Source organism: Chiloscyllium plagiosum, unplaced genomic scaffold, assembly GCF_037043375.1.
Source record: "Chiloscyllium plagiosum isolate Xiang-an unplaced genomic scaffold, Cpla_swu_hap1 HiC_scaffold_13, whole genome shotgun sequence".
NCBI classification, from domain to species: Eukaryota; Metazoa; Chordata; class Chondrichthyes; order Orectolobiformes; family Hemiscylliidae; genus Chiloscyllium; species Chiloscyllium plagiosum.
This window is the reverse complement of record NW_028270151.1, coordinates 39,669,280-39,690,296: the sequence shown is the minus strand read 5'-3', so window position 1 is coordinate 39,690,296 and position 21,017 is coordinate 39,669,280. Positions and strand designations below refer to the sequence as shown.

The 21,017-nt window shown below is 39.1% G+C and overlaps 1 protein-coding gene across 8 annotated transcripts in view; it reads right to left on the bottom strand.

Annotated features, from left to right (window-relative positions):
* LOC122555982 (eukaryotic translation initiation factor 4 gamma 1-like) overlaps nt 1-21,017 on the bottom strand; it is a 137,854-nt gene that overhangs the window by 56,099 nt on the left and 60,738 nt on the right. For all 8 annotated transcript variants that reach the window (XM_087993545.1, XM_087993547.1, XM_087993544.1 and 5 more), the window contains 3 exons: nt 9,196-9,288; nt 3,413-3,497; nt 269-1,384 (listed from right to left, as the gene is read on the bottom strand). In XM_087993545.1, the coding sequence (XP_087849671.1) occupies nt 269-1,384; nt 3,413-3,497; nt 9,196-9,288 (1,294 nt within the window). The remainder of the gene's footprint in view (nt 1-268; nt 1,385-3,412; nt 3,498-9,195; nt 9,289-21,017) is intronic.

The window sequence follows — 21,017 nt, the reverse complement described above, 5'->3', positions numbered from 1 at the left end:
GTAACAATTACCATTTTCATTTGAACAAAAATAGAAAACTATTCCCCCACAGCAATGTTCTGACTTCAAACGTAACATCAATTGTTTATCAACTGGAAGTAATGCTACTACTTTAACATCCAAATGGCTTTTGCCAGATCAGTCCATAGTTAAAAAGAAATGTTACTTAAATTCTACACAATCCAGCATGCCAAAAGTAGTTATTTTACATAAAAAGTATACTATCATACCAGTGATATTAGCTAAAACTAACATGTATTATTAATACCTTGCATAGGATTGTCATTCATCTGGGATAAAGCTGCTGCTGTTGGTGAAGCATCTTGACATTCAATTTCTACAATGTCCTCTTCTTCCTTCTCCTCAGATGTCAAGCCTACAGCACTCTCTTCAGTTTTTGTTGCTTCAGGTTCAGAAATTGGGCTGATGTCAGATTCCTGCTGAGCTTCTAAAACTTCTGAATCCTGCTCTGTTGAAAGCTCCGGACCATTGGATACCTTCAGTTCTTCAGGTTGTGCAATGGGTGAATCCATTACAATTTCCGGTGGTTTATCAAGTGAAGGTCCAAGTGGAGGTCCAAGTGGAGGTCCAAGTGGAGGTCCAAGTGGAGGTCCAAGTGGAGGTCCAAGTGAAGGTCCAAGTGAAGGTCCAAGTGAAGGTCCAAGTGAAGGTCCAAGTGAAGGTCCAAGTGAAGGTCCAAGTGGAAGTCCAAGTGGAAGTCCAAGTGGAGGTTCAAGTGGAGGTTCAAGTGGAGGTTCAAGTGGAGGTTCAAGTGGAGGTCCAAGTGGAGGTTCAAGTGGAGGTCCAAGTGGAGGTCCAAGTGGAGGTCCAAGTGGAGGTCCAAGTGGAGGTCCAAGTGGAGGTCCAAGTGGAGGTCCAAGTGAAGGTTCAAGTGAAGGTTCAAGTGGAGGTTCAAGTGGAGGTTCAAGTGAAGGTTCAAGTGAAGGTTCAAGTGGAGTTTCAGAATTTTGACAAGGTTCATCTACTTGTCCTGCTATAACACCATTACTCTCCATGTTCTCCAAATCCTTTGAGCTCGATTCATCTACAATCACTTCCTCCTCTTTTTGTAGTTCTCGTACATTCTCTGCTTCACTTTCCTGCATTTCATTTGCTACGGGAGGCAAAGACACAGGTTCAGGCAAAGGATTAATTTCATTATCATGATCAGATTGTACAGGATCTGTCACAGCCACATCATAACAGACTACAGTGGGTTTAGTGTCATCTGGCTCAGTGACCGGTACTTTTGATAATTCCTCAGAGTCTGTTAAGTTAGTGTTGAGTTCAGGCTTGCTTTCCACACTTTCAGGTGTAATAGATTTTTCAGGTTTGTTCAACTCTTCTACTGGTTTAGTTGCCACTGCAGGAGACTTTGGCTTATCTAATAATGCAAACAAATAAAAGGAATATTTAGTGTCAGCAGCATCAAGTGGTTTAAAGATAATGCTGCTCAGCCTGTGAAAACATTAATACAGTGGATTATGAAATTGATAATAGGTCAGTAAACCACAAGTTATAGTCTAGTGGTGAAAACAGTTGCGTTAGCTTGTTTTATTTAGTCATCCACAGTAACTTAGGCACTTCCATAATTCCCATTTGAGCCACTTTTCCAGCTTCTGCAGTCAACTTGCTTGTACTGAAAAACAAAGTTTAGCAATGTTGTAGCCATGACTACCTTCTTGCAAATCAATTAAGTGTTCATGACGAGTTTTGCCCTTCAGGAGGTCATATCCACAGAAAACAGACAAAAGGATATTGTGCCAAGTCAGTGGCGAATAAAATCTGTGACCCTTAAAATTATAAAACAATATGACCAATTTCCTGGCCAAAGTAGGGTCAACCCAACTGCAGATGCATGCAGTGAGCTTGCATTTCAAATAACAGTGATGATAAAACTTGAAAAGTGAAAAAAGACACCATGATAAACTCTTCTTTGCACATTAAGACTTCTGTAGAAAAGTACCTAATTAGTGATAAAAGTAGCTCACAAGACAAGCATAATCCAAGGTTAGTGATGTAATAAGTTTAATGGGAGATCATGACTGACCACAGTTATCATTTCTTGAAAAATGTGATATTACCAGGTGAACCCTAACATGCAAATGACAGCATGTAAGAAATTGGACTCAAATTTAGGATATACAATTCTTAATTCTTTTGTCAAAGCTGTACATCTTACACTCAAGAAAATTTGCAAGAAACATCAACGTAAAGGAGTAACGTTTGTACTATAAGAACAGAGAACAATGCATGGTTATCAAGTGAACTGATTGGTCGAAACAGGGCAGGTTGACTGCGATTGATCAAAACTATGCCCTGGGGAATGAACAAGACAATGATAGCTATCTGTTAATGGTGAACATCGTTCATGTTGCTACTACAGAGCAAGTGTAAAATACCTGAATTTCAGCACAGTCAAGCCAAAGGAAAATCTATTCATTACAGAACTGAGTAACAGTAGATGAATTTCAGTAGCAGTGTGATGTCAAAAGTATGGACTGTTCACCCCAAAGACTGGCAGATAATGTGAAACGAGAAAACACAAAATAATCACTCGAATTGCAGAGGTCTAATGATTCAGTTGAAATTCATAAGTCAACTGGCATCTTGTACTCTCTCATCTGTAAATATCCAGTCGGGGTTAGCAAATGACCTGTAGCATGCAGCAAACTAAAAAGTGACCTTTAGCTAGTAGGATTGGGGGAGGTAACCATTGGTTACCACAGTTCACATGCGACATGGTGTAAACTTCCAGCTGCAAGAAATAAAGCATCTTAGCAAATGCTCTTTGACAGGAGTTAGTCCTCATTGCTCGCATAAGAGATGAGTCAAGTTGTATAGAGAAAAATTAGAGAAACAGAACACTAACCCCTCAGCTAGAGAGCAGAATGCTGTCAAAGCTGCTCTCAACTTAAAAGGGCATACTATTCCTATTTCTTCAGCTAATATTTAATATCTAAACTGTTGATTAATAAAGTTAATAAATTGCCTTTATAAAGAAGTCTAAATCAGCTATGGTTCCTTTTTACTTTAAAATCACTGCTTGAATATGTCAACGACACCTCCCACTTGGTCATCACATCCCAAAAGGTGGAATATATACTCCGAAATCCAGTGGTCGCGACAGAATTACTGTGCCAAAAACCCTTATGGTTTCTTATTTAGCTTTTAGTAGTAATACAACTGATTAGTTGTAAAAAAATTGCAAAAACAAATCACGAAATTACATTCAAATCAAAGACAGCAAGTGCTGGAAAATATCAGCAGGTCTGGCAGCAGTTGTGGAGAAAAATCAGAGTTAACGATTTGGGTCCAGCGACCATTCTCCAGCTACAATGTAAATATACCACTTCTTCTAGTTAAACCTTTGGCAGGATCTAATGGCATACTGATCAGCAGGTTGAATTACCTGGTCGGATAATGACTGGCACTGGATGAGGATTTTCCCCGTTAGTCTGTACGTTTCCACCTCCCTCCATATTTCCTACTGCAGACTGTTGAATGGAATGGAAAACTGATTAATACAGGGTCTCCATAATTTTTACTTTCAATACACAATTTACAGTAGCACCATAAATTATTGATGTTCGTTCCAACCTGAAGGGCTGCCTCATTTCATACAATAAACTAAGCTGTGATTTATAGTCATAATTATTCACATGAGAAAGACCGGTCTAAAGTAATGTCGTCCAAAATAAATTGTTAAATCACTACTGCTGAATCTATTATGCTAATAATTGTGCTCTAAACAGTTACCACATGAAGTGCATGCAATGAAACGCAAATCAGAACAACGTATCATTGTATTTCTAAACAGTTTAACAGCAGAATATTTCAATAATTTTGAAAATCACAGCATCAGCCTGAATTTAGAAAACCCAGGATTGATCTTAACCTATCAATATAACAGTTCAAAATACAGTAGCCTAACATTATCAAGTGACAAGTTGATTAGTCCAATCTCCGCTCACAAAATGTCAGTACGACCTCCAGTTTTGTATGTGTTCCACGCGGAATTTGATTTTTCTTTTGGTAATGGTGAGTGCCAAACAGAAGGAGATTGGAGGTGGCCAGATTTGGTTGTGTAACAGATGCATGATTAACCAGTATCATAATACTTCCTTTTGAATAAAAAGCATTCTAAAATAGTTTTCTTTATGCCTCCACGGGATGCAGCCTTTACTGGCTAGGGCAGTACTTACTACTGATCGCTATTTGTTCAGAGAAAAATGGTGAGTCAACCACATTTGTGTGAATTTGGAGTAACTAGGCCAGACCAGGTAAGGGGAAATGACAGATTTCTTTGCTTAAAAGAACATTAGTACACCACATGGGTTTTTACAACAATTGATAGTGTATATGTGGTCAACTTTAGGCTTTTATTGCAGATTTTACTAAGTTCAATTGTCACCATCTGCCATGTTGGAATTTGTCCTCATTACATTAACCAGGGGTTCTGGATTACTGGCCCAGTGACACTACCACAACGCCACTGTCTTTCCTAAAGATATATGGGATACAATTAAGTTAAAATATCAAGATGCATAAATATGACAAGCTTCAAGGAATGCAAAGAAAATCAAAACATTATTCACTAAAATTAGCTGGTTGGTTTTACTGTTAAGTCTGTACATTCCTGTTCAAACTTGGCCTGTTCTCTGTTGCTAGATCCCTTGCAAAAATGCTGCTTGTTCGTGGATGGTAGCATTTGGCATTTTCTTAAAAGGACTAGACAATAGATAATGACACCCTCTCTCCACTCCAAACAATTAAACAGCGAACTCTAACAAAGTTCATAGCTAACAGAAATAGATGTGCAGTAAATTAATAATTCTTTGTTTTATGAATACACATGGTGCCTTGTACGACACATTCTTCATCATTAGGGCAGCACGGTGGCACAGCGGTTAGCACTGCTGTCTCACAGCACCAGAGACCCAGGTTCAATTCCCACCTCGGGCAACTGTGTGTGGAGTATGCATGTTCTCCCAGTGTCTGCATGGGTTTCCTCCGGGTGTTTCGGTTTCCTCCCACAGTCCAAAGATGTGCAGGTTAGGTGAACTGGCCATGCTAAATTGCCCGTAGTGTTAGGTGAAGGGGTAAATGTAGGGGAATGGGTCTGGGTGGGTTGCTCTTCGGAGGGTCAGTGTGGACTTGTTGGGCCAAAGGGCATGTTTCCACACTGAGTGATCTAATCTAATCATATTTCTTGTAATCAATAATGCAAATGAGGGGATGAAAAATTACCTCGAAGAATTTCACTTAAATGAGCTGCCAGTGTTTTCAACGATGTTCATGGACAATTCCTACAATTTTTCCAAACTCTGCAAAAAGGTCCACTTCTGGTGAGAAGTGCATTCTCCTGCTAGGAAGTGTCATACACCAACAAATAGGCATTATGCAATAACTTTGAATATAGGTCAAAAGGTGTTAGGAGCAGTTCGTGCAATGCAGAATGTGAAAGTGGTTTTCCACTCATTTAGCAATTACGAATTAACAAGTTAGCATTCTTAACAACCTCTGAAAACTGCTACAATTTTAAAGTGCAGACTTTCTCATAATTAACCTTTAACTATTTTGTAAAATGGTTACAAATTATTCAAGATCTTTGACCATAGTGATGTGCAAACCTAAACAGCTTAATACAAGAAATTACATCAAAATGGCGTATGCAGTGTATGATTCAAAGTCATCTTAGATGATGGTAGAAAATACTTAACCATCAACTGTGGCCCATTTTCATTCTTCTTTTGCTTCTTTTACAAAAGGCCTTGAGATTTAATGCCAATGTGAAGAGAATGTTTAACTTTAAAAGTGATGGGGTCTGGTGAAAGTGAGGTTTACCTAGTTTACCTGCATATGAAACATTCATGGGAAGATGAAAGCCAAACAATGCTACACTACACTTATTCAAACTTCATCAATGTGCTGCAAACATTGCCTGCAAGTTCTTCAGGTCTCTGGTGCTGTGTGCCGCCCCTTAGATTCCCTACAGTGTGGAAACAGGCCCTTTGACTCAACAAGTCCACACCGACCCTCCAAAGAGTAACTCACCCAGACCCATTTACCCCTGACTAATGCACCTAACACTACGGGCAATTTAGCATGGCCAATTCACCTGACCTGCACATCTTTGGACTATGGGAGGAAACCGGAGCACCCGGAAGAAACCCACGAAGACACGTGGGTTTGCACAGTCACCCGATGCTGGAATCGAACCTGGGACCTGGTGCTGTGAGGCAGCAGTGCTAACCACTGAGCCACCGTGCCACCCAATTATATGCTGCGTAGTGAAATCCTTCTATTCAGCCTTTAATTCCTCCATTATTTAACAGTCAAGATCTCTAAGTCTTCTGCCATAAAATTACTGTAAGCTAGCATTCAAGAACTGAAAACAGTTGAGGAAAAGGCAAGATCAAAAATAGCATCTTGACCTCTGTGCTTTTTGGGGGCTGTTAGAAAGGGGGGGGGGGCAAAAAATAAGTACACATTCCTATTGTCATCTTATCTACTCAAAGACAGAATAACTAAAAATTGAAACTTGCAAATTCTAAGCAACCAACTGTTATGTTGAAAGTGTCATACAAGCAAAACTCAATTTATAAGCAATTTCAAAACCCCTAACGATGCAAGCCCAAGATCCTGGCTCTACCTCACAATCGATGCAAAGTGCAAACTTATATACAAATTGCAAAGATGACATTCGGCCCAAGTCTGCCCTGTCTTTGCAACAACATTATCGCAGAACTAATTATGACCTCAAACTTCCCAGTTACTCCTAATGATATTAATCTCCTTTTCAGTCAAGTATTAAGCCTTGCATTAAAGGGTATAGACTTACACTTTTCTAAAACCACTCTCTGAAGAAAATAATAAGTCCACAGACGTATGGCTCGAAAAAATCCTCCCCACCTCAAAAGTCTTAAATGGAAGTGAAGAGATTTTTAAACCACATTCATAATTGTAGTCACTCCAACAAGGGAGAACATCCTTTCAGCATCCACCCATCAAGTTCACACTGGATGGCACAGGTCAAAGAGATCACATTTTTAGAAACTCATTAAGGACTAGCATGTCTTATCTTACCTCAAAACATAAACATCTCCAATCTCAAGGGGGATTAACTACTAACAAAGTTGAAAATGTAACTTTCATCGTCTTTTTTTTGAGCACTGAACTTCAAGAGCAAAGTGCGTAAAAGTTGGAAGTCTAAAGCAATGTTACAGCTATCAAGGTTACTCACTAGCTTAAGGGAAGCTTCCACTCTGCGTTCATCAAGAACCAATCCTGGAGTAGGTAATAAAACTAACTTCAAGATAGATGGAAACCCAATGCAATAAGAACTGTACCTTGGAAATACAGTAGTTAACATGAACGCAGGTAGTGTGCACACACTCTCTCAACAGAGCTGTTAAACTCAAATCAGGCAGCAATAGAACTGCATTTGTTAAGTACCTTAGGAGCAGACATGGAATCTTCCTATATTCTGGCTGAGTCATTAAGTGCCAATCGGTTGATGTAATATCTAAACATGAAGGGGTCAAAACCTTTGAGTATCAGAATCAGGTCACCCAAGGTAGAAGAGGCTTGACCAGGAAGTCTGCAATTAAAATACTTTATGCTTTTTTGGATCTTACTTGATCATGACAGTTAAGACTGTTTTGTTGTTAATTGGCCTACGACACCAAAATACAAGCATGTCTACACCATTCAAGTACACTAGCAGCTAAGTGTTTTGCCACTATTATTACAAGCCTATATCATTTAAAAAAGACACATAAGTGAATGGCCTATGTTAACAGTATTCAAGCAGACATGAACAGTTAAAAATCTAGGGATTTTATACCAATGAGAACACCAGGATGTTAAAATCTCTCAGCCAGTTGAAGGATGAAATAAGAACTAATCTCTACTCAGTTTAGACTGAAGTCAGAGTGAAACATTGCAAGTATTTCCTAATTTACCCTTAACCCAGTATCAGAAGGTGTCTCTGAATATTTGTTCAAATAATGCAATAAGTGCCCTCAACTTTCTTTCAGTTAAGTTCCGGGCGGCATGGTGGCTCAGTGGTTAACATTGCTGCCTCACAGCACCAGGGTCCCAGGTTCGATTCTAGCGTCAGGGGAGTTTGCACATTCTCCCAGCGTCTGCGTGGGTTTTCTCCAGGTGCTCTGGTTTCCTCCCACAATCCAAAGATGTGCAGGTTAGGTGAATTAACCATGCTAAAATGCCCATAGTGTTAGGTGCATTAGGCAGAGGGAAGTGGGTCTGGGTGAGTTACTCTTCGGAGGGTCAGTGTGGACTTGGAGGGCCAAAGAATCTAATCAGAATCTTATCTTAACCACAATTGGTATAAAATTATCATACGGCACGTGACATTGTCAGAATACCAAGAATGGAAGCTAGCAAAGTATTGTCTGAGAATAGCATCCACTTCAATACTTGTGCAACAGAAGCATGACAATGCACGTGACCAATAGTTCCTATTTTAGCCAGAGGAACTGGAAGCAAAGGCAGAGAAACTCAATTTTCATCAAATGATTTCTAGTTTAGAAAATTGCATTTCAAAAAGCAAACATTAGATGATATCACTGATGTTGTAAATGGCAGCAAATAATTACGGTTAGTTGGAAATGGTAAAAGAAAAGAACTCATAGGGAGGGCTCTCCTTTTGAACAATGTGGGAGATTTAAGTACACTTTTCAAACTTCAAAGAACATAACCATAAATTCTTATGGTTGTTGCTAATGGTCTATCCTTGCAGTTCATGGCATTATAAAAATCCAAAGGAACAGACCTACCAAATACGCATTTTCAACAACGCAAACGAAGCAAAGTCAAGAACAACTCCAAAAAGCAAAGTATTTGGTGAAGATGCAGCCAGCTATTAAGTTTTGTGCATGGAATTAATGTCACATATTCCACAGAGAAGAGCGCATATATCAGAAAAATTTCCCAAGTGTAAAGATATTTCTTTGATTTACAGTCTGAGGGTTTCCTATATTAAAGACAGTAAAAGTATGTAGAATACTGAATGGTACACAGCCAAACACCAGTTATATTTTCAGAAGGCTTTTACAGCTTCTATTATCTAGACTAAGGAATAAAAGGAAGATCAGAACAGTAGAAACAAAATCAGTTCCAGTTTCTGCAATTAGGGCAGCAAGAGTAATGACCTAGTATACTACTTGCCTGTGGTGGTGTTGGTGTAGAGCCTGATCTTCCTCCAGACATAATCTCTTCTGTGATGTCTTTTCCACCCTGGTTTGGATCCCTTATCCGGATCTAACAAGTAAAATATCCACAAAATAGATAGGTCAAACAAGCAACGCCCTTCCCTTAATATAGTGCTCTTCATTGATTGAGCATGGCTCATGTGCAATATGGACACCATCAAATGAGAGAATTGAGAATCTATCAGTTTGAAAGAATTACTTCACATTGCTTGATCTTCCCAAAACATAAGTGGGTCTACTTTTGGTCCTCCTTCAATGCTGACACAGAAAAGACCAATGGAGAGAACCTAAAGAAAAGAGATTGTTTAACCATCTCCAAGATGGAAGTGAAACAGATGAAATTATAAATAAGAACTAATTTCTTCCTTTACTTCTATCCAATCAATATTAAAAAAAATAGATAACACAGCATAAAATAGATACAAGAAACAGGTAAGAAAAAGTCAGAAAACAAGACATCAAGCTTGTGCCAAGCAGATGTTCACATACACAACACAATGAATATTCAGTTATAATTCATTATTACCCCTCCTACAACAATTTAACTAAATGGACCTTTGAGACAGACATTGCAAATATTCCTTTATCAAGTGAACTTTAAATCAAGCTAGAACAATGTGTTCAAATTCACTAATGTTATGCAAAAATCTACTGAAGGCACATTTGTTTTCGTTCCTCAAAATGTTAACGCACAAACCATTAAGGTTTTTGGTGTCTGCTGAAAATAATGTCATTTATTACAGCCATTTACAAAGTGGCTCAAAACATGCCTCAGCTAGCAAACCCGATACATTTCTGCCTAAGAAATTAGGTTGTTCTACCACATTGCAGTTTTGCTGAAGATGATTTTCACTTTTCTTTAAAAAATTATTTTTTAATAAACATCCACCATCTGGATTGTGACATGATAAAACAATTGTTGCTCCCGCCTACTCGTAACAATCTACATTAATCTGCTCGCAACAGATCCAAATATAAGGTGAGGAAAAGACTCATGGTGGAAAACTTTAGAAACCAAATAACTAAAGTCACCTGTCCCTCTCAATCAATCCTAAAATTGCTGTGCGCCAATACTCCGATCCAAAACATCCAATTTGCATACTTTCCCTAACCATTCCTGGCAGCATGCAACTTCTACACACCAACATGCCCTACTCAAATATATAATTTCTTGGGCAAGGCAAAATTTTAAGGGTCAAGTTATGAACAAAAACTTAGAATTTAATATTATCTAAAGGCTACAAGATTCTAATAACAATCAACTGCTCAAGAGAGAGAGAACCAGATTCAACAAGCAACACTGTTTAGAAAGAGATGGCAGCAATTTATTCACTCATTTAATATTACTGTGAAAACAACTTATAGATCTAAATATTTATAAACTTGATGATGAAATTGTTTTAAAATTTAAGTAAATACACCTCCACTACAACTAAAGTGTTCCAGCTCTTTTAGGAATTTAAGATTAAAAAATACAAAGCTGAGGCAGTTTTACTTTCAGCTAACAGCAAGTGCGCATGTAAACCTAAAAATAAATTCATGATTGGTGCAGGAAGATGCAGCAGGGCAACTATCAAATGTTGTAGCAGCTGTTAGCTGACACTCAAGTTTTAGGAATCCTGAAGTGAAGTGTACAAGAACATATATAAAATACATGAGTTTAAAAGCAGTGTTTACGCATGAGAACTAAGTTCATGCAAGCTCTTCACTTCGACAAATTTAAGAAAATCTGTCATCACTAGCCAAGTTCAGAGGTTAGGTCATAATGTTAATTTTTTAAATTAAGTAATGCCATCAAATGTTTCCACCCACCACAAATTACCATGCAATTTCCTGGAAGACAAAAACAATAGAAATCCTTTGGTCTATTCAGGGAGAACAGAAGCTCTTGTGCTACAGTCCGCTACCTCTGAGCCACAAGACCCCAAGGTACAAGCTGAATCTGCTCAAATATATGAAATAACATATACGAATAAGCCAATTAGAAAAACTCTATACCAGAGAACAAATTATGGGAAGTATCAGGATGATAGTTTTGTGCCACAAAGAAGGGTGAGCGAAGACTTAACTCAAAACTATTTAACATGATGCATGATCCCACCTAAATGAAGGGGCTAGGTTCATGATCTGAACATAAATGCAAGTATTATCCATAGCCCATCATGAAGATTTAACATTTCATGTTAGCAAAGACAAAAATTTGAAAAATCTATGCATTCAGAATGAACACCAGTATTCATGAGATGCATTCTGAATACCAGTTCATAGCACCATCTCTCTGGCATATTATATCAATGGCACTAAAATTCGCTATTGCCAAGATTGGACTACAGTGGATATATTTTGGAGCATTGAATTAGAGCATAACCATGGCCTCAAACAATTCACATTTAAATGAAGCTATTTTATGTATTCTCCTTCAGGCAAGTTTTCTTGCTCATTTTTCCTTGTCTCAGTAATTACTATTCATATTGCAAGTTTATTCTATGCAAGACCGTTTAAATACAGATTTTAATATTTGTTGTGCTACAAAATCAAGAAAATTAAGAGATGCTTGAGAAATTTGGTACAAATTGTTGATAATGCTTTTAACATAGTACATACTTGTAAAAGAGCACTCTTTTACACAACTAAAAATGCTGAGCACTAGTATTTCACCTTGTGGAATTCAATGATTGTTTAAAAAATTATGAACTAAAAACTTAAGAATGTTCCTCCATTCATCCTGGTCTTCTCTTCATGCAAAAAGAACCAATTACAACAGTTTCATACTGGAAGATATTGAAAATTCTATAATGACTCATTGGTGAGAAAATGGAAGCAAATGACCAGAGTTAAGCGTGTGTGGGGCAGGAGATCCCAAGTCAGATATGAAAGATTTGATTCAAGCTTACAGTATGTATAAAGGATTGGTTAGCAGCACTTACAAATAACCACAGAGAAACGATGTTTCAGTGATAACAAAGTCTTGCACAATGATAGGTAGAATTAGGTACCAAATATCCTTGTAAACAAATTGCTCAGGAGAAGTAAAGGATCGGTGGGAGTATTATTTAAAGAGAATATTACAATGCTGGAGGAATGGATACTCTGGAATAAGAACAGAATCTATTTGGATAGATTAAAGAAACAATCGAGGTGTCTTGACACAAACAATGGAGTTGAATACACCAAACTTTCAGGAAATTAGAAATCTGCAACAATGCAGTCGTGGAAATGGGAGACTTGATTACTCCTTGAAAAACTTGAATACTAATTACATAAAGGGCAGACAGGAGGAGGACTTTCTCATTATTATACTTTGAGCTCAAAAAAAGTGTTCGTGACAGATCGGATTCTGGGGTAGAAGGTGGTCAAATGAATTAAATTTAGACAGGGAACGTTCATGATACATAGAGTCATAGAGATGTACAGCACGAAAACACCCTTCGGTCCAACTCGTTCATGCCGACCAGATAGCCCAACCCAATCTCATCCCACCTGCCAACACCTGGCCCATATCTCTCCAAACTCTTCCTATTCATATACCCATCCACATGCCTTTTAAATATTGCAATTGTACCAGCCTCCACCACTTCCTCTGGCACCACATTCCATACATGTACCACCCTCAGTGAAAAGGTTGACTCTTGGGTCTCTTTTATATCTTTCCCCTCTCACCCTAAACCCATGCCCTCTAGTTATGGACTCCACCAGCCCAAGGAAAAAGACTTTGTCTATTTATCCTATTCATGCTGTCATAATTTTATAAACCTCTATGAGATCACCCCTCAGCCTCAGGCGCTCCAGGGAAAACAGCCCCAGCCTGTTCAACCTTTCCCTATAGCTCACATCCTCCAACTCGGGTAACATCCTTGTAAATCTTTTCTGAACCCTTTCAAGTTTCACAACATCTTTCTGATAGGAAGGAGACCACAATTACACACAATATTCCAACATGGTCTAACCAATGTCCCGTACAGCCGCAAATTACCTCCCAACTCCTGTACGCCATCCTCTGACAAATAAAGGAAAGCATACCAAATGCCTTCTTCACTATCCTATTTACCTGCGACTCCACTTGCAAGGAGCTATGAACCTGCACTCCAAGGTCTCTTTGTTCAGTAACACTCCCTCGGACCTTACCATTAGTACATAAGTCCTGCTAAGATTTGCTTAGCCAAAATGCAGCACTTCGCATTTATCTGGATTACACTCCATCTGCCACTCCTCAGCCCATTGGCTCATCTGGTCAAGATCCCGTTGTAATCCGAAGTGACCTTCTTCGCTGTCCACTGCACGTCCAATTTTGGTGTCATCGGCAAACTTACTAACAATACCTCTTAGGTTCGTATCCAAATCATTCACGTAAATGACAAAAAGTAGAAGCCCAGCACCGATCCTTGTGGCACTCCATGGTGTTTTAAAAAATTCTCAAGGTCAGGTTCGTAGGAGAGTAGTCTGACACAGAACAAACGACCAAGAGGCGAGTCTGCTAGAATATGAGCATTTTATTCCCCGCAGCGTCGCCACAACCAGGTCTCATACTTACAACGGGTCTGGCTTATACTCACTCTACATGTTACCGGAACTGGGAGCCGTCAGTTCTCGTAGAGCGGTTGCCAACAACCCACGCTCGGCGGTTAAACGTAACCCCGGAGCAGACTCCCGGGTCTGGCTTATACTCACTCTACATGTTACCGGAACTGGGAGCCGTCAGTTCTCGTAGAGCGGTTGCCAACAACCCACACTCGGCGGTTAAACGTAACCCCGGAGCAGACTCACCGAACTGGAGACTTTTCCAGCTGATATACTCTTTTCCAGATATAAACATTCATGTGAACAGCAGAGCAAGGCTAAAAAACACATTCCATTCTGGTTACATACAGATAAGAAGATTCACACGGGGAGGTGTGTAATAAGATTCACACGGGACTAAGCAACACCTCCATTCCGGTTAGATTCACACATGTATTGGGACATAATTTTTAACCGTTTCACCACACATGGTCACAGGCCTCCAGTCTGAAAAACAGCCCTCCACCACCACCCTCTGTCTTTTACCTTTGAGCCAGTTCTGTATCCAAATGGCTAGTTCTCCCTGTGTTCCATGAGATCTAACCTTGCTAACCAGTCTCCCATGGGGAACCTTGTCGAATGCCTTACTGAAGTCCATATAGATCACATCTATTGCTCTGCCCTCATCAATCCTCTTTGTTACTTCTTCAAAAAACTCAATCAAGTTTGTGAGACATGATTTCCCACGCACAAAGCCATGTTGACTCTCCCTAATCAGTCTTTGCCTTTCCAAATACATGTACATCCTGTCCCTCAGGATTTCCTCCAACAACTTGCCCACCAGCCACATCAGGCTCACCGGTCTATAGTTCCCTGGCTTGACCTTACCACCCTTCTTAAACAGTGACACTACGTTAGCCAACCTCCAGTCTTCCGGCACCTCACCGGTGACTATCGATGATCCAAATATCTCAGTAAGAGGCCTAGCTTCCCATAGAATTCTAGGGTACACCTGATCTGGTCCTGGGGATTTATCGACTTTTATGGATTTCAAGACATCTAGCACTTCCTCCTTTGTAATAAGGACAGTTTCAAGATGTCAGCATCTATTTCCCTACATTCTATATTTTCCATGTCCTTTTCCACAGTAAATACTGATGCAAAATACTAGTTTAGTATCTGCCCCATCTCCTGTGGTTCCACAGGAAGGCCGCCTTGCTGGTCTTTGAGAGGTCCTATTCTCTCCCTACAAATCATAGTACAAGGTTTATACAGCTATGAAAAAGAAAAAGGAGCCATGAAGATTTCAAAAGAGCTTAACTGAAGGGCTGATTTCAGTGGGTTGAAAATTAGTCTGTCACAACTAAGTTGTTAAAAAACGATTTTGAGATGCCGGTGTTGGACTGGGGTGCACAAAGTTAAAAATCACACAACACCAGGTTATAAGCCCAACAAGTTTAACTGGAAGCACACTAGCTTTCGGAGCGCCACTCCATCAGGTGACTGTGGAGGGCACAAATCTAAGGCACAGAATTTATAGCAAAAATTTACAGTGTGATGTAATTGAAATTACACATTGAAAAATACCTTGATTGCCTGTTGAGTCTTTCATCTGTTCGAATACCACGATAGTTTCACTTCTTTTATGTGTAAATCACAAAACCTCTTTTTTTAAATTGATTTGGAAGGAGCGACGCTCCGAAAGCTAGTGTGCTTCCAATTAAACCTGTTCGACTATAACCTGGTGTTGTGAGATTTAGCAAAACCACAACAGAACAATTGGCTGCCTTAAATAACAGATAACTGGGTGCAGTTAAGGTACATTGCCACAAGCAAAAGTCAAGAAACCAAAGCCAGAACTCCTTTAAATGACGAGAGAGAGAATACTGAAGTTCCAGTATAGCAAACTTTATTTTAACAGACACCTTAGCAATTGACATTCTTGTTAAACTGGCAAAAATTATATTCCTCAAATACCACAATCTACTGAGATGTCCAAGTATTTATCAAGTATAGCAGTGATGTGCATACCCCCTGCAATACATTTCTATTACTTGTGTTTTTACATCGCTATTAGGGTGTGAGTGATGTTTTTAATAGTTTTTTTTTAAAAAAAGAGATGTTGAAGTCTCAAAGCATGGCTTGGACAGGGCTTATTGCGGCTATGCATATCTTTCGATTATCTGGAATAATGGATGAGCCATCACACTCCTGGTCCCACGAGTGCCAGTTAATAAAACATCTGCTATATTGTTTCTTTACGGCACTTGCAATATTCCACTTACTGGTGCATATGGTAGATGCCAGATTGCGAATAAAAGTGAGAATATAGAAGCTCAAAACAGAAGCTAGAGATTCAATAACAAAGTAAATTGAAAGGCAAAGTGACAGCATGAAAAAGCACTGGCATTTAACATGACAGGGATATGCATAGTAAAAGGGCAATGAGAGATGTGGCTGATTAAGGACCCAAAATGCAATTTATGCATGGAGGTAGAGGGTATAGTTGAGGTACTGTGTGTTCTTTGATTGTGCTTTTACCATGGGAAAAGATAGTTCTAAAATTACGAGGATAAAGTTCGTTAAGACACTTGAGTTAAAGACTCAACTGAGGGTACTGGAAAGGATGGATATATTAAATTTGTTCTGACACCAGGATCAGACAGGACTTTTGACATTAGAGGGAAGTAAGGGTGGATATCCTCTTTAGATATAAAAAGACTGAGAATTGCAATATTACAACGTGGAGTTGCCAGTATTGGACTGGGACGGACAAAGTTAAAAATCACAACACCAGGTTATAGTCCAACATGTTGGACTATAACCTAGTGTTGTATAATATTGCAAAATTAAATATCACACAAGTGTTGCAAGAACAAACACAGCAAATAGGTTAGTCAATATTATTCAGCTAACAGATGTTTAGCTGTCCAATTCATCACATACTTAAGTTCTCTCACTCATTGGCCTCAAGAAATAGATACCATCATTGCATACACAGGCAGCCATGGGCCCTAACAAAATCCAGGCTGAGGTATGAAATCTTGAGCTCCTGCTCGCTGTGCCTCTAAGCTATGGTACAACTACAACACTGGCATCTACTCAACAATTTGGAAAATTGTCCAGCTAGGATCTGCCTCAATCGACCAATTAACATCAGTTACACCATCTGTCACTTTGCTGCTATCAAGTAGCATTACATAGCTCACTGATGGTCAATTCAGGTTCCAATAAACCTACTCTACACCAGAATTAATTTACAGCCTTGGTCAAAACATAGCCAAAGTCTGAATTTCAGAAGCACATTGAGAATGACTGCCTGAAATTCAAGGTAGCATTTGACATGGTGTAGTATCAGGCAATACCAAAATCAACTGGGATCAGGAAAAATTCTGGACTGGCTGGCTAGCCAAGATGGTGGCTGCAGTTGTTGGAGGCCATGCTTCTCAATCCAGGGAGATGATTGCAAAAGCTCCTTATAGCTGTGTCTGGGCCCAACCAGCTTTAGTTATTTCATCAATTCCTTTCCCTTCGGTTTAAGATCAGAAATGGGGGATATTCACTGATTGCAAAGTGATACAGAAGCAGTCCATGTAGCGCAGCACTTAAAATATTTTATCCTCTCGCCATTACATTTAACAGATTTGACATTTCTGAATTACCTGTCGTCCACATCCTGGAAGTCAGCATTGATCATGAACTCAATTGGACTAGCCATATAAATATTGAGCTCACACCAGGTCAAAGGCTGGGAATTATGTCATGAATAACTCATGTCTCAATTTGAAGAGCATGGAACACGGGCACATCGGTCCAATTTGCCCATGCCAAGCAAGTATCCTGAATTAATCTTGACCCATTTGCCAGCACTTAGCATATAATCCCTTAAGCACTTCCTATTCATCTATCAATCCAGCTCATTCCATATATGCACCACCCTCTGCTTGTAAAGGTTGCGCCTTGCGTCCCTTGGAAATCTTTCCCCTCACACCTAAAACCTATGCCCTCTAGTTCTGGGCTCCCATCCCATGGGGAAAAAGCCTTGGCTATTCACCCTATCCATGCCCATAATGATTTTGTAAACCTCTAATGTCATCCCTCAGCCTTCGGTGCTCCAGGGAAAGTATCTCCAGTCTTTTCAATCTTTCCTTATAATTCAAATCCTCCAACCCTGACAATATCTTTGTAAACCTTTTTTGAAGTCTTTCAAGTTTAACATTATCTTTTCTATAGCAGGGAGAACAGAATTGCACACTGTATTTTAAAAGTGGCCTAACCAATGTTGTGGCTGTACAGGACATGACCACCCAACTCAATGCAGTGACCAATAAAGGCAAGCATACCAAACGCCTTCTTCACTATCCTCTCTACTTGCGATTCCAGTTTCAAGTAAGCAAGCATCGTCCCTCCAATGTGTCTTTGTTCAACAACACTCCTTAGGACTTACCATTAAGTGCACAAGTCCTGACCTGATTTGCCTTTCTAAAATGCAACACCTTTATCTAAATTAAACTCCATCGGCCATGTTTCCACCCATCAGATCAAGGTGCCATTGTATTCTAAGGCAACCTTCTTTGCTGTCCATCTGCAAACTTACTAACCATACCTCCTATGTTTACATCAAAATCATTTGTACAAATGACAAAAAGCAGTGGCCACAGCACCAATCCTTATGGCACACTGCTAGTCACACACTTCCAGTCTGAAAAGCAAGCCTCCCACCATTCTGTCTCCTACCTTCGAGCTAGTTTGGTATCCAAATAGCTAGTTCTCCAACATGCCACGTGATCTAACCATGCTGAGCACCCTACTGAAGCCCATACAGATCATGTCCACTGCTCTACCATCAATCCTCTAAAGCCTACCCACAATCTAAGTCAGTTTGATTGATTAATCTCCTCTTCCCTGAATTATTGCAGCTCCAACACTTAAGCAGCTCAATAATCATCACAGACAATCCCAAGACACAGTGGCCCATTTGAAGAGAACATCCAATGAAAATCAACATTCACTCCTTCTACCACAATTTACGACAATAATTTGTATCATCTATAAGATACATGCCATGATTCATCATGATGTGGAGGTGCCAATGTTGGATCAATTTAAAGATCACACTAGGTTATAGCCCAATAGATTTATTTGGAAGTTCAAGCTTTCAGAGCACTGCTCCTTTGTCAGGCAGCTACCTGATCAGTGAGCAGCGCTCCAAAAGCTTGTATTTCCAAATAAACCTGTTGGATTATAACCTTGCGTTGTGTGATTTTTAACATGATTAATCACGATTCCTTTGCCAGTAGTTTCTAAATGCATGCCTTTTTCCATCATGAAGGACAATGGCAGATATATAGGGACATCATCCCCTACAAGACCCTGTGAAACAAAATTGCACCGCACACCCCCACCATAATCAGTAATGTGCCTCTGAGAAGGTACCTTAAGTTGTTGCACTTCATACACAAGGAGCCAAAAGATGGATTGCCAATAACCATAAGTGATGAGAAAAACTTATCAAGTCACAATTCCATTGAGAATCCACAAAAGCAAAACAGAAGACACTGATACGGCAGTATATTTGTGTTATTAGTCAACAGCTTTGACTTGTTGCGAAAAAACATGAGCACAAAATTCAAGAGTGCAAAAGCCTTCTGAATAAAACAAACTCAAATGATTTTTAAGCTCTAGGATGATACTGTCTAAAAATGAATATAGGACAGTATATTGCTATTGTTACATTGCTATATGTGCAGGATCCATTGGACTTTGTAACTAAAGTTATCATTGCTTCCATGGAAACAAATATTCCAGCACCATAATTGTAAGTCAAGGAGAAATGGATCAGAACCATCTTATTTAAAGTTCACTTTAAACACTTATACATTTAAAATCTTCATTGAACAAATAACTGCAATTCAAGGATCAATGGAGAACTGCACTGTGATCAGAACAGATTTCGCTTTAAGGAAACTAGCATTCAGGTATCAACAGTATTCTGGCATTCATATTCTCCACTTAACTGCAAATGTAATTGTGTACCAGAGTGCAAGTAAACATGACGACAAGTGTTGGAGCTGCAATAAATTCAAGTAAACAAGGGAATCAAATTCACATATGTATTTAAAAAGGTAAAAAGTTTACCGACATTTTTGCCTACTGGTGGCAACACTGAGTGCAAACTTCAATTAAGCAACGAAAGAACATAGACCTGAAAACGTTTCTTCATAAAGGGTATTCAAGGGATCGACCACCACTGGAAGTCAAATATGACATTCACAGATAAATACAGCAAACTTTGTTTTAACCAGCATCCTCGATATACAGAAAATTTATATCCCTCAAATTCCAGAAGTTTATTGTGATCTATCACAATGTCTGAGGAGTCAGTTAAGGATTCAAGTGAGAAGGCTCTCTGCCAATAATTTTCATTTAAGGCAAAGTTGCATTATTATTTCAATGATTTATGTTTGATTGATCAAGAGGTCCACATAATCAATCAGAATACTTGATCAACTGGAAAATCTTGGTCTCATAGGTCCCAGTTAATAAAAAGCTTGCTGTACTTAATAATCATGGTTAATATCAATGGACAGTGGAATGGGACAAGATTGGAGTTCATTACTAGCACATATATAGCCTGCAGAAAGTCTCAGATGCATAAATAGTTCCCGCTTCATGAAGCACAATGTAACTTTCCTTATGAGTATTGAAGGTTTGGCTAAGTGGGAAATTGAATCAAAATAATGGTTTCAAATCTCAGTACAGGAATTGTGCACATAATCTATGCTTATACTTCAGTGCAGTACTGTGGAGTAGCAGGGGAATAAGCATTTCACTAGCAGGAGTATCATTATTGGAACAAGATGTTAAGCTGCAAAGCTGCTCTTGTTTGGATAGTATTATGAGATTTCATTTCACTAGCTGACGAGGTCAACAACAGTCCCTCAACCAGACTTAGAAAGCACATCAGCCCAGAATGTACCAGAAAATTATGAACTGTGTCGTTGCCATTATTAATGCATTTAAAAATTCAAATTATAATAGGGTAGGGAAATGCTCAAAGTTGCAAGTAACGAATTTGCTTCAGCTCCACATTTAACAGTGAAAAAGATCAAATCAACCATGACTCAAGAAATTGCTGCGTTTTCACTACCAAACTGAATGTGTCGCAGCAAGTTAAGACTGGATTTTTGTTTTAAAAAATAATGCAAAGAAGCTGTACAAATCAATAGCTTTATAATCTGGAAATGATCCACAACCTCTTCAGGTGTGAAAAGGGAATAA